Source organism: Carassius carassius, chromosome 48 (genome assembly GCF_963082965.1).
Source record: "Carassius carassius chromosome 48, fCarCar2.1, whole genome shotgun sequence".
Lineage (NCBI taxonomy): Eukaryota > Metazoa > Chordata > Actinopteri > Cypriniformes > Cyprinidae > Carassius > Carassius carassius.
Genome location: NC_081802.1, coordinates 9,275,964 through 9,290,786, shown reverse-complemented (window position 1 = coordinate 9,290,786; position 14,823 = coordinate 9,275,964). Strand labels below are relative to the sequence as shown.

Here is a 14,823-nt window from a genome sequence, read left to right as displayed (position 1 = left end):
AAGCTGTATATTTCAGCTGTTTAATTAGTCATAGTTTTAGATTCATGATCATTAAGGACGGTAATGGGTTTCTCTCTCTAGGGCCGTAATGAATGTTTGCGGTTGAAACTTTCCATAATTTTACCTTCCTAGATCCAGCCCTGACTTTCACTACAGGGAAAATGTGACTTTTGAGAATTTAATTAATTACTTGGTCGACCATTATGTTCCATTATGTCTTTTTTTTATATATATAAAATGAATAAACAAATAAACATTTATTCTTAATTTGAACAATCTTCCCATTTAATCTTCATCAGTATTAGTGAGATTATCCTACCTTGATTAAATAAGTTAATGCAAAAAATATATAATGTATGCCATGCAATGCTTAAATATTTGTTTGGATAACATGGACAGTAATTTTGTAATTACTAATGATTAAAAAAGCTAAATATCACTTATAATGGTGGGTTATTGCATTTTTTTTTTTAAATTTTATTATTAATTATTATTTCAAAAGAATTATGTGTGATAAAACCTGTGTTGCATGCCTGTTTTTTTTGTGTACATCTTTTATTATTTAAGTTTGATGGAATAAAAACAGTGACAACAGAACGTTTACAAGAGATCTTTATTTACATTCTTGTAAAATTGACAGAAATTGTAATCCACAATTTACACATAAAACTGGCTTTTGAGATTGCAAGATGGGAAATTTCATGCAGTATAAGTTACAATATGATTTGCATAGATTTTCAGGATTTGTTGTATGTGAAATGTTTGTGAAGCAAGCATGAAAAGAGATTTCCAAGGTTGCAAAGGCAACTATTCAACTCTCATTTTGTAGTGTAGTGGTAGAGTTATCAAAGCACATTTTGCCAGAGGATATTCCTGGAAAAGTCTCCTAAGACCAGCCAGACAGTTGAAGCGAGGACAAACACTTTTGAAAGCTAACTGGAGACCAACTATTTTTTTAGCACCATATTCATCCAAAACTCCATCTTGTCTTTGAAATAGAAATTTACAGTATAGATACGCTATAAGACCAAGGTTCCTTTAACTGGATATATTACAAAATTACAAAAGTTACAAATGTACGACTTAACATCACTTACAGGTGAGACTGTCTGAGACAGAAGAAAAATGTTTTTCAGTCATTTTAAGTGTGTCCTTGGCATACAGCAATGTGTTTTACAGTTTTTAAAAAAATGTTTTAGAGTTATATATCTTATTTCCTCATGATTCTATGACTGGGAAGAAATGTCCTGTTAATGTCTGATTACTGTTGGTCTGTTATGAGTCTTAGCTCAGAAACTTTTTGCGAACTATGTTCAACTGCAATTTTAGAAAAAATTTTGCCAAAATATTACAGTGTAAATTTCTCTGTTTCATTATTTATTCAGTTAATCTCACTTTTATTTGATTTTTACTGATTCTTACTGATTTTTCCAATTAACAAATTTGTTATTTTTTTTAGGTATATTTTTGTTTCTTTGAAGATTTGATTTTAGAATATTGTTTATATTCTACCTGCATTGAGCCAGCTGTACATCTTTGGATACACAGACAAAATAAAACTTTTGCATCATCTATTAAAGCATGCACTGTAATACCTCAACTAAATTAACATTCTGCTTTGAACCAACACAGAACAGTAAAAGCATAAGGGATTAGAAAATTAAATCAGAATTACCATAATGAAATTATTTTAGTAATGCTACCTACAAAATTTACCTACAATAACACAGTTGTCCAGCTCATGCAGGTCCATATGGTGTTTTTATGGTCCATTAATTGTTGAAATCACACATTTGTAATTTGAAATTCAGATATGCAATTACTGAGGGAATAGCCCAACATTTTAACAGACCTATGGTTGATTGGCTCATAACATAGGATGTTTTTTTTGCAGTACTCTCAAGTCATTATTGGAACACAATATTGCACTTTAGGAGACAAACAGAAATGAAACAAATTACAGTTTACACTAAGATCTAGATATCATACACTGAGATGTACTGTATTAGTTGGAATTCATATGAAAAGAAAAGTTTAATTTGGCCAGCCATATGGTGATATGGATGAAGAGGGCATTTAAAAAAAACTAATTTGTGTTTGGAGCTAAGGCCATTATATTATTCTTTGTCTGACCACAGGTTTGTTTATTCGACCTTGGCGATCTGTTGTGCTAAGGGAAGCTATTCTTGGCTGGGGTCAGTTGTGCTTTGGTCAGACCAATAGTAAAAGGAGGCGAGACAAAACGAACATCTTTGCTGCCTTAGGTCTGGTTCATTGCATTCAACAGATTAGAACAGTGGTCTCAAACTCAATTCCTGGAGGGCCACAGCTCTGCAGAGTTTAGCTCCAACCAGCTCCAAATCACACCTGCTTGGAAGTTTCTAGTAATCCTGAAAACCTTGATTAGCTGGATCAGGAGTGTTTGATTAGGGTTGGAGCAAAACTGTGCAGAGCTGTGGCCCTCCAGGAATTGAGTTTGAGACCAATGGATTAGAATATGTTGTTGATGAAAGGATTAGCAGCTGTCACACTTGACTTCAACCCATACAGACTTGTCTCGCCAATTTAGCCTGTCATCAATGGAAGACATTGATCAATTAGAGAAAATAAGTCAATAACTACAGATCTAAAAGTAGGACGCTCAACATAAGCAAGTTTTGAGTTTGAAATAAATAAATGAAATCAGTCTGTATCGGACTTGTAGAGTATGTGGCCTAATCATAAAACAAATGTCTTAATGAAGTAAACTTTGAGGAAGTATGAGAGGACAGTTTTCCATACACAAGTAGAAAGAGTTTAAATGTGTTCGGATAAATCATGTAAGGATTTTGCTTCATTAGGACAGAGCATCCATTATCACCCGGCTGGCCAAGTTTGGGATTTCCATAGCAAATTTTTTGAGTCTTTTTCTTCGCTTTCTTCAACCCAAAAGTCCTGCATTAGAATGGAAAGCATGCACTTGATTTTCATCAACATCTTGAAATTATTTTTTTAAAGGTGTGCTCTGAGAACTCACCTAAAAAAGCATCTACTGTCTTGGTTGTGCAGATCTCCTTCTGTTAGTGTTTGTGGCTCTGCGGTTCTGGCTCCTGCCCTGTTGTCCAAAGGGGTAGGCCACCATTTGAGTTGACCCTCTTCTGACTTGCAATCCCTGGGACTCCCTCATCTCCCGTGCCATCTGTGTTAGTGTTAGGCCAGGATTTGTTTGCAAGCGCTGGAATAAGCTCTCACGATTCACAGTTCTTTTAGGGCAGCTGAATGTCAGTGCCACTCCAGAATCTGACTTCATCTCCCTGGAAAAACCATCTGAAGTTCCATCGAAGCAGCGGCCAATGGCAATCTCTTTGGCAACGCGTGGGTTCTGGTCTGTGACGGTGTATATTCCATAATTGTGTCCAAGTGGGTCAACAGGAGCTAACATATTGAATGCATGAGACTCATTCTTCTGAAGAACAGGAGGATGCTTTATCAGATACTCTTGTAGGAGACCGTTGATGCCTATGCGACGGCAGTTACCTTGTGGGATGACAGAAATGAGTGACCTGTCTACAGTACCTTGATCAAAGAGCATCCCGCTGCACTTGAACTCAAGACAAGCAGCAGAGGTGTTAGGATGGTTTATGTCACGGGTGCTACGAATGTCTCTAATGCCATACAACTGACCTCTTGTCTGAGGATGAGTGCCACCAAGGTTTCTTGACCTTACTATGATTTCTGTAGCTCCATGAATCTTAACTTTGATGTAACAAGCTCTGAACTCTTGTGGATTTGGCCACCAGGAAAGATAGTCTCTAGTCCAAGATGTGAGGTCACTCTCCTGAAAGGGTACTACATTGTACTCATATTTATCTTTTTCGACACGGAAAAAACGAAAGTGGTTGGCATCAACAGGTGCATTTTCACATGCAATTAATCTCTGATAGGGATAGATTGGTCCATTTGTTTCATCAAAATTGTTAGGGTTTGGTTTAGCTAGGTTGATTCGGAGAGCTGTTTTCTTAAGTGCTGGATCCTCATGATCTGAGCGCTGGTAATCTAACTTCCCTAAGTATGGCTGAGAAACACCAATAATGTTTGGGTTCATTTTTGGCATTGAGGGGGCTGCTTCCAGTTCCTCACCTCCCATTATAGCTGTGACGTAAGCAGTATATGCATCAGGCCTCTGAGCATCACAGAAAGCTGGAAGACAAGCACCATTTGGTCCTGTTATCACACTGTCGAAGCGTCCCCAAGCCCTTGGATTTGACGAGTAGCCGGGCTTAGGCTCCAGGTTTATCAAGTTTATTACCACACCTTCTAGTTGCTCATTGGGCAGGAACTTGTCGCTCATGTATGCCCTCACTTTGACATAGCAGCGGCGATTCTCAGGTACATCAAGATTGAACAACCTACGCTCCCTGATTTCCATATTTCCTATAAGGAAGGTGCGCTCTTCTCGTTTGTTTCTCCCACTGCCAGCAATGGTGTTTTGTGTGGGTTTAAAGTTACTCTCCTCCTCCCAAATGCCTGTATCGGGATTCAGGGACCAGAGTTTCATTGTAGGGATGTGCTCCTGCATTTTTACATGCTCCGTATCAAGGAGAACCTGAACTGCACCGGCTCCTAGAACCTCCTGGTTTGCCTCATCTCTGAAATCTACTGAAAACATTCCATATGTCCTGAGAGGTAGCATGTCTCCTTCATTGTCTACAAAGTTGAGATCACCAGGAGCGGCAGCAGCCATGGTAATGTTGCGCGGGTCGAGGAACGTGACGCTGGCCTTAACAGTCCCTTCGTAAACTTCCCCTGTGTGTTTATGGAAAGAGTTTGGAGGTATTACCAGTTGACCGATGGGGTCCTCATCTTTCATTTCACCTAGGTAAATGGTATTGCTTTCTGCAGCGTTGATATCAATAGGTTCCTGCTTTCTCATCACTTTTACATCATGATATACAGCACCTCCTCTCTTGTCAAAGATAAAAACCTTGATTGTGTCAATGAACTTCTGAGAGGGGTCCACAAAGTTTACCACAAATCGCTGTGTATCCGGAGAAACCTGGATTGTGAACCCACCCTGATATCCTGTGGTACCAATCCGTTCTTTCCCTATGTAAATGTGTCCAAATCGCAGGGGTTCATCATTGTCTGCTGACACCACTCTCCCCCGTACAAGAACCTTGGGCTCCACACAAGTCTGGCAGCCACACTCACTCACTACCTTGATAGGCAGGGTGTAACGGCCACAGTTGATCTCTCTAGCGTCCATTTGCTTGACCCCACAGCAGAAGCCAGATCCATCCCTGCAGCGCATGTCAAAGTCCAGCGCCCCAGGGCATTTGTTGTGTGGACAGCGACCTGCATTGTAAAACTTGGAGTCTGTTTCAGGCTGCCTGCAGTCTAATGGCAGTTTGATCAGGTGATAATCAGGTGTTGAGTTGCATGCTGGTGTTCCTTTAGCTGTGAAATACAAAATATGAGATAAGTGTGCTATATTTTCAAAGAATAGAGAATTTTTATGTAAACTGCAAAAAAATTATGTTCTTGATTTTCAGTCAAATATTCAATTTACTAGAAAGTAAAACTCAATTTCAGAGAAAAGGTTTCATTATTTTTATATCCCACTGGCATTTTTCTTCTTCTTTTTAAAGCATAAAACTTACTAAACTTTGTTCGATTTATGCTTGAAACAAAGAAAAAGAAAATGCTACAAAATTCTGTATTTATCTTTTTATATTGTTATAAAGATGTCTTACTATTGCATTTCTGACTTGAAAAGTGATTTAGAAATATATATTTCACTGTGAACAAATAAAACTGGGTCACTGAACTTGGAAGCCTGATGATTTGCTAAATGACTGGTTCGGATTAAAAGTTATGATCTCATTGTGTCACCATATTAATGACTGCAGTCATTATTGTCACATTACCGCTCTACAGTAAATGCTGCTCATTTATTCATGAGAGCCCTGTGTTTCCTTTAAAATGACACTTATTGGAGAGAGCAACCATGTAATCTTATTTGAGGTTGATGAAATGTAATGTATGGAAAACTTTTCTTCTGTAGCTGTTGTTTAAATGCAAGAGTGAATACAAAAAACTTTAATCATCTTCCATTAAGAACCCTGCTGTTACAGGTGTTAGTGTTTCATTCAGCAAAACACATTTCATATGCCAAAACGATTAAGAAGCAAAGAGATCCCTCAGAAAAGGTCTAGGTCTGATTGCTTCAACACATGTTTCGGCAGACTATTTCTCACAATCTATATCTTGGATAACAAGCATAATGGTAATTTTCACAATGTGTGCAAATGTGGAAATGCATACTTGTCTGAGGATAAAAAAGGGATTTATTGACAAGCTTGGATTTCACTTTAATATGGAGAGTGGGTGGGATTTAAAGATTTTAGTCTGCCCACCACAACTTTTTGCCAGTCATTCCTTGTTTAGAAGGTGGTAATTTCTACCAACTTAAACATAATAAAATATTGTACTGCACATATCACTATAGACATTGTAGACTTTAATATTTCACTGAAAACCTCAATATTTAATGGGGTTATTTTTCTTCTTTAGGGATATTTTGCAAAAATACTATAATGATCCCAGGTCACCAGTAAAATGGTTTTGCACTTACTGAAAACAGTGAGGACGGCTGAAGCAGACTTGATGCTGCCTGTCAGACTAGTTGCTTTGCAGTGATATTGCCCTGAATGCTCTGGTTTCAGGTCCCGCAATATCAAATCTTCGTCGTATTTGTATACTGTGCGATTCAGTAAGGTTCCATTTTGGTACCTTTGAATCAAACAAATAAATTTTTTGTGACTAAAAGATTAACACATTTGTCAGAAAACCTATATAGAAACTTAATCGTATTTTACCAGTAATATTTGTCTGGTTTTGGTGATCCTGTTGCTCTACAGCAAAGGGTTGCACGTTGTCCCTCGTAACGCACTTTGTCTTCTGGGTGCTTCTCAATATATGGCTTTTCTGTAAGACATAAAATGGAGAAACCAGCAATGTAACAATGCATTATCAATCTGTGAAAATCCATATCCAATGTTTCCTTTTTTTTCCTTACCTGAGGATCGTAAGATGGCCCGTACCCTGAGTTCATCAGTGCTATTGTTGGAAACAGGGAGAGTAACAGGTGCAAATTTGTCCTTTATTATGACCACTCGGGTCTGTGGGGTGGTGCACAGTCCATCAATCTTGAACTGACCCTTGGCATCAGTGTGGGCACGAACGACCTTGGCTTGGCTAGCCAGAGCCACTGTGGCGTTTGGCACTGGGACGCCTGTAACACTGAAGACCTCCCCATATAGTGTTTGTCCATCACAGATACAGTAGCTGCAGTCCTTACTGGGATGTCCCCCAGGACAGACACTTTTGCATGCCACTGTAAAAAATAAAACAGGGGTTTTGATTTCACTGTTATGTGTAAAAAAATTATGGGTTTTCAGAGATTGTGTGTTTTGTAATTAACAGTACCTGGACATGGATTTCCACACTTTTGAACCTCCACAGGTCGTCCTGTGCACTGAATCTTAGTAGAAGATCTGTGACATGTCCTACGCCTTGTCCTGCGACCCTTCCCACAAGTAACTGAGCAAGCACTCCATGAACCCCATTGGCTCCACATAGCTGTTTGGGCAAGATTTGGGAGGAAATAGAGGTTAATTAACAATCAACACTATGGCAAGTTTTCAGAAAATTATTTTTTAATAAAAAAAAAAAAAGCTGGGGATCCAACAAATGAAAAAACAATCCTCTTTGTTTGTGGTATTTTACTATTCTAATATATGCTTATAAATATATGCTTATATATATGTGTGTACAAAAATGTCAGACTGCATTCTGACATCTTTGTCAGTGTGATTACATTGATTTTATGATCAAAGACAACAAAGCTTTGGGTTTAGCCAGCTAATTGGGCACCACATGTGTTATGTAATTGTCAGCAGGATGTGATCGCTCTTTAGAGTCATGAGTGGAAAATAAGCCTAAATCCTAAAAAGGAAATGTGACAAAAACAAATATTTGGACCATCTGATATAAAGTGCATACAATGAATTTGTGACAGCTCAATGCTCTCAAAAAATCTGTTGTTTTGCTGCTGAAAAAAAAAGTTTAAACCATCATAAGTGTTCTTTGGTCCAGTCAGTCACCTAGCTAAGTCATTTTACTGCTATCTCAAACCAACTAAAAACTTTTATGTTTGATGTAAGTGGTTTTTAGGAAAGGCGCTAGTTAAATCAGACAGTGAACACTAGGAAATGCATATTATATCAGTAAAAATGTAAATATTGTCTCCAAATCTCCTTTGTTCCTTATATACCTTCACATGGTGGTGTTGAACACTCCCTCCGTTCGATGTGAGGTCCCACACAGACGGGTGAAAGAAGCAGTGGAAGAGGTTGCGTGCTCATGCATTTCCTCTGACGGACTTGGATGCCAACATCGTTACAGGCGGTGGCAGAGCAAGGCATCCATTCACTCCAGTCGGTCCAGTATGAGTGGACTTAAGAAACAAAACAAAGAAGACTCTAGCACGCTTATATGTTAAAATGCATGTGGTAAAATCCTCCATATGGAATATACTTCTGTACTTTGATGGATTGTCTCTTGACTAATTGTACCTGGTGGACACTGGAATCGCACATGGTAGTTGGAGCAGCTGCGACCAAATGGCTGCTCCTTATTGATGCACCAGAAGCCCTTCTCCAGACTGGTATGGACCACCTCCCCTGTATCCGCAGCTTCAACCCAGTCCGTGGTACGGGCCTCGATGGCTGCAGGTCGTGAGCAGACCCTTTCCCGGTAGTAGAAGCGAATGGCTTCTAACCTCTCGTAGTCACCGTTTCCTCCTGGATGGTCGATATTGAACCAGGATGTCCACTCGGTTATGCCTGGGTTACACAAAACAAAGATCAGAGTAAAATGTTTAACAAGAACAGTATGCTCTTGCCAGTGACCTAAAGAAGGAGATCAAGAGTTTCTTGATTACGTCAAATGTCTGCCCATTTTGCTGGGTTTACGCCAAAAGATTAGTCCAGCTTTTTACATCACATAAACAGAATACAGTCCATGTCCTACAAAAGTGCTTGTTGCTTTATATCAAGCAATCCCACTGGAGGTGTGAACTGAATGGCATTATTTAAGGCAAAGAGAGATGTCTGAATTGTCTAAGAGACAACTTATTATCTTGCTCCAATTAGGAACATGTAAATGCATTTACACGTCTATTAGTCGATTTCTTATTGTTTCAGCATTGCAGTTCACATTTAATGAAGACAGATGACTCTAGAAATCATTACATCACATTTTTTAGCAACACAGAGGTCCACATTGCGGTTTGGACCAAGTAGGACACCACAAATAAGTTGATTTCATAAAGAGATCATGTTAAGTTATCCATAACTACCTGTGGTCTGTGGCTCCACTAGGCTGTTGTAAGCCAGCTTTCTGTTCCTGTCTGTTTTGTTCAACCTCCGAAGATGTGAGCTGTCCCAGATGGGTCCTGTGGGAATGCAAAGTTTATTACGGCGCACTCAACAAAGGTGCTCCCACAGAAATGTTGGCTGTAACTAAACCTTGCAGAAACACTGACCTCCTCAGGGACTAACTAAATTTGGTCTTAAAAAGTTGGACACAAAATTAGTTTGATCTATGACAGTGCAATATAATTTACAATGTAATAGATCAGAACAACTTATTCCTTGCATGTTCCTTAGCTTGCAGACACGTCTGTGAATGTGATCGGAAAATCCTGCTTGACTTTGTGGCAAATGTGATGTGTGCAAAAGACATTCAATATTTAAGTACTGACTTTTTTGCGCATTGGTACCACAAGTGTCCAAGTGGCCTTCTTTTATCGACTACTTTCATCAATTGGCGTCTATGGCCCTTCTGAACCATGTCCAACCAGTTTTGATTTAGCACCTGCTATCTGATCTCATAATTGGCCTGAGGAGGACACATTTGGTCCATTTCTTCACTGTATCTTTTTTCCATTCCGTCTGGTCACATCAGGAGATGCTGCACACATAAGGAAGTGAAGCATGCATGATGGCCTGATCCCCTACATCAATTCTCAAACTAATCTGGAGACACTTACTAGCCAGGGCCCCAAAGGAGAAGATAGAGTAATGGGAACAAACACATGGTGTCTCATGCTTTCTAGATGAGACATTACCAGAAGATGCACTCCCACATCCAAGACCGAGGACAGTGGGCCTCCAGTTGTTTGTGCGAATTGTCCTGCTTGCATAAGGTAAATCGCTAAACCACTTTCCAGAGCTTAGTTATAATGTGCTGTGATAAGGAAACCACAGACTGAGGGATTCATTCACCAATGTCATTAGTTTTTTTTTTTCAAAAGTGACGTGTCCCACAGATGTAGCCAAGCCTAACATCCTCAAGTAGAAACAGCACAGTTTCTTGACAGAGAATTGTTACTGGCATTACTCAACGCTCACACATTGAAGCGCTTATTTGCGGCAGATATGTCAGTCACCATAGAAGCTCTTCAGGACTTACTCCAAGCCACCATTACTGTTATTATATCCCTCTTCTATACTGCATTCATTTACAATGTAGGTTCACCTGAAAGAGGGTCATTCCCAAAGTATAGATGGTTGTGGAATATGAGATGTCATTTTTTCAGTTATACTGTTATCCTCAGTAGTTTGGAGGCCTGTTTTCTAAAAACCATACTTAGTTTTTGGTTACTGTGCCACTTTGTTTTTACTGGCCATGAAGTTTCCTCCTTTAGTGATTTTTATTTTTTTTTTATTTTATAAATAACAAAGAAATGTCTTTAGATGGCAATTTATACCTGGAGATCATTACTTTAAGTGTAGACCTTCACATTTCACATGCAATTCATCACTACTATGCCAAGAATAAGGCCAGAAACACTATGGAACTGCACAAATGCAGATACAAAATTTTTTGTAAATCTTTTTTTATCTTTTTTTAAACATTGTTTTAAGATTTGTTTTATTAGTTTTAACTGATAAATTATCAAAAATAATTATTAAGGCAGGCGTGCAATGCCATTGTAGATATTTACATGCATTTTGGTGTTAATGACCACCCTCCGTACTCAAGGGGGCAATAAAGTAAATTTTATTTGTTAGCACCATATACTTATTATCCAGGTAGCTAGCTAGATTCTCTTCAAACTGGTGCTCTGCCATGACGGTAAAAGGTTGTTCACACCAAGGACAATAAGTATAGTAATATCCATAACTAATTTGTTCTAATTGGAATCACATTCAGAATTTTTTTTTTCCAGATGATGGGACATATAAACATTGACAGCCAATCAGAATCCACCCAACTTTAAAAAGCTTGAGAATTTAAAGCGGCACACAACATAACTCCAGTGTGCGCTGTGTTATAACACCTACTAAGGCCACCAATATAATTAGCAATAACCACATCACATATTTTAGTCTGCTTTATTCCAAGACAAAGAACTGTGTGTCCATGAGCTCAGTGGAACCTTGTAATATCCGCACCCAGTAACAGGGCATTATTATGATTAGGTGTGTAAAACATATTTACTTTGAAGTGGAAACTATAAGTTAACAACATCTAAAAATATACACCTTTCTTTTTATCAGTGTCCTCCCAACATAGAATGACACCCTGCCCTCTCATAACAAACCACTCATGACAAGATTATTTTGGGAGATGGCTCTCAAACAAAAGGGTAATTTAAACTTGGTACAACAATTACTTTGTACCTATCTTATTGCCAGGGTTTTTTTTTCCCACAATATAAAGTGCAGTATCATTACCCTTTTAGGACTTCTAGCGTCACCTCATAAAGTCTGCATGGTGTCCAATAGCCATTCTCAGACAATTAATCCATTCACGCAAACAGTCTGTGGCCTTTTAATAAGACTTTCCCCCTTTTTAATGTGCATTTGGAGTATTGCTACCCAAGCCAGAAGCAAATCAAAATACATGTGAGGGTTGAGTTTTAATAAAAGAGTCGTTACTGCACATGCTTCTTATACAGGAATAATTTTTGGTCTCTGCTATCTCTAAATAAAAGCATCCAAAAAGGTTATACACAAAAACATGCCAAAATGTAGCTGGCATTATACTTTCTTAAAGTTTTTCCCATGTTTATCTGAAAAGGAAAGGTAAATCATTTTGGCACGTTATGTAAGCCCTTTGACAAAGCGCTATAGTGCTAACCCACATACTTATATGTATTAGCGCAAGTGCAAAAACAATGTGATGGCTTTATTGCAGTATAGGAAGTTGGTAACAACTAGGGATTTGTTTGAAATCAGAGGCTTTTCATATAAGAAGGCAGTGTGCCCGGGCAGTGGTCTCGAAATTGCATTCCACATCCCATCGCGTTTTAATGAATGCAAATGAGAGCTCTAAAGTGGTTTTGTCTGTGTGTTTATCCTGCGTCTGCAAACATGTGGAAGTAGTTTTGTGCATCTGGCACATGTCCTGGCTGAGGTGTGCTCGAGTGGAAGATGGTGAGCTCTGTCTGATTGGGTTGAGAAGAAGATTAGGAGACAAAGATTGTTCCATAGGCTCTGAAGTGGGATACATGAGTGCTCCATTATTCTAAACTGAACTGCTTCATTGTCACTGCATAATAATGAAACCCCAGCCCAATTGGTGTGTGTTTAAAATGATCTGGTTCGGCTTTCCTTCTCATTGAGCTGTTTTATCCAGAAAGTTTATTTTAAGCGTCGGCTTTAATGTAGAACACACTAATATCCCGCAGAAGAGTAGATTTCTAATTTAAAAGACTTGAATTAGTCCTTGTTTACTTACAGCAATATGAAACTAGATAAAATATTAATAATTAGGCCTAAGACTTGTTTATAAAAGCACCTCGGATATGGATACATTTCTCTTTTTTCTAGCTAGTATTAACTAGTATTGAAAATAAGTCTTACATTAATGTCTTCAAGTTGCTTCATGGAGTAAACATGTTTATCATTTTTAACTGGAAAATTAGTTTTTTCCTGCTGTATAAGGGGTGTAAAGGTGAGTAAAATGACTGTAGCTCAGGAATCGAGTACTGAATTTTATAAATATAAATTGGCAGCGACAGTACAACGACAAAGGACACTACATTTGTTATTATTATTGTATAAACAATTTTTTAAATATTCAGTTAGTGGTCAGGTAGCGAAATTGCGAAGTTGAGACGTGTAACCTCTGGAACATTACCTTTGATCCCTCTTTCCACCCACTTTTTCACACATCAAAGCAACACAGATCGATGTACCGGGCAACTGAACTTCAGAGCAAAGTGAAACATCTGGAGAATAAATCGTTTGAATGGAGCAGTTTAGAGAATGGCAATATTTACTTTGGAGCGTTGAAAATGGCTTCGCCGTGCCCTGGATGAAACTGGCAAGGATGCGCTGGCTTGCAGCTCATTACTGGATGACTGAGCAACATCTGGTTATTTAAAACATAACTTTAGTCCTAAAGGTTTTTAAAAGCCTTGACTTAGAGCTCGGCAACGTCGGGCGCTATTTTCCGTGCCGGCTGTCTACGCATGTTGGGAAGAGGTTGAGGTGGACCAGAGGCGAGATGGAGTGACAGTGAATGTAATGGAGGTGGATGAAACGGTGCTGCTCCAAATTTCAGTCTGGGTTGGTGGGCAGTTTCCCAGTATTCACGACAGTCAGTCTGTCAAATAATGAATTCATATACAGTCATAGTTTACTTTTCCAATGCGAAGACTTTTGGGAAGCATGAGAAATACTTAAGTTTAAAATGATGGTGCTTTGTGGCACACTCACTATTTTAAATAAAGGATATTTCATCATTTACAATATAAGGTGCCATTTTCACTTCTGTTTTCCTTTCCAACCACTATACTGCAGTTGTTTACTGCAATAAATAACAGATGGAGCAGATGTTAAAATTCACCTTCATCACCTTCTTATTATTGAATTTACATAATTAGTAAAAACCTTCCTTTCAAAGTATCATTTAACCACAATGAGGCAAACAGAAGCAATTCAGCAGTAATTTACTAAACATCACTCCTGCCATGCAAGTTGATAAAGCTCTCACAAGCAAACAAGCTCTCGTGTTTTTTTTTCTTTCTAAGTCATAAGTACTGACAGCTGTATCCGAGCTGTTGCATAACGAATAATATCCGTACATGTGCTAATTAAGACAATTATGATATCATTTAAATTACATTACCTTGTGCCAGAGACACAACAAAGATGGTAGACAGCACCAGAGTCACGACTGTGAAGTCCCACATAGTGCCACAGCCACTGATGGGCAGCTGTTGGTAACAAATAATAAATTAAAGACACACACCCAAAAAAGTTTGGCAAGTTCTTGAGTGGCTTGACCGATTAATTTGTTTCCCTTGTCCTTCAAAATCAAGTCTGATAGTTTCGTGAACTTCCCAGAGTTTTAAAAGACAGGATGGAGTGGAGAGTGGTCCAGACCAGCCCCCTCCTGCTCACCATTGGCTATTGCGCTAACATCTGTGTTCTTATATCATTCCAACAGACAAAAGAGAACACACAGATGTAGGAGAAAGTTGAACGCTGCATCAGAAAAATATCATATCATGTTTGTGTTTTTAATCAAGATATCCTGGATTACCAGAGATCTGGTTGTTTTTGGCAGGACAATAAATCACATTTTGTGTTTTATTATGCTTTAGTCCAGCACGTTTGATCATTTCAGCCACAAATTAAGATGTAAAAGTGATGACAGCAGATAAATCTAATTTCTTTTTTTTTTATTTCACAATGGATTTTTCTTATTTTACTCACATGCAACTATGTTGGGCATTGCAGTAATGTTCGTCCAACATTCAGTGAC

General features: G+C 38.5%; 1 protein-coding gene across 2 annotated transcripts; it reads right to left on the bottom strand.

Moving 5' to 3' along the window:
• Positions 1 to 2,488: 2,488 nt before the first annotated feature.
• LOC132131681 (cartilage intermediate layer protein 1-like) lies at positions 2,489 to 14,531 on the bottom strand. Of its 2 annotated transcripts, XM_059543746.1 has the most exons (10): positions 14,185 to 14,531; positions 9,401 to 9,496; positions 8,616 to 8,885; positions 8,315 to 8,497; positions 7,468 to 7,620; positions 7,058 to 7,375; positions 6,858 to 6,966; positions 6,614 to 6,771; positions 3,017 to 5,436; positions 2,489 to 2,934 (listed from the first exon to the last, which is right to left on the bottom strand). In XM_059543746.1, the coding sequence occupies exons 1-9, from the start codon at positions 14,246 to 14,248 to the stop codon at positions 3,029 to 3,031; spliced, it is 3,759 nt and encodes a 1,252-aa protein (XP_059399729.1). In that variant the 5' UTR covers positions 14,249 to 14,531; the 3' UTR covers positions 2,489 to 2,934; positions 3,017 to 3,028. The 2 variants fall into 2 exon arrangements, with proteins under 2 accessions (XP_059399729.1, XP_059399728.1); XM_059543745.1 differs by having other exon boundaries at positions 2,489 to 5,436.
• Between the last annotated feature and the right edge of the window lie 292 nt (positions 14,532 to 14,823).

Bases quoted from the DNA above. Each gene is read 5' to 3' on its own strand.
- LOC132131681 (XM_059543745.1), bottom strand. From the start codon at position 14,248: ATGTGGGACTTCACAGTCGTGACTCTGGTGCTGTCTACCATCTTTGTT. The intron at 9,497-14,184 runs GTAATGTAATTT...GCATTCCCACAG, and splicing joins TGTTGTGTCTCTGGCACAAG to GACCCATCTGGGACAGCTCA. The intron at 7,621-8,314 runs GTATATAAGGAA...TTGCCCAAACAG, and splicing joins TTCAACACCACCATGTGAAG to CTATGTGGAGCCAATGGGGT.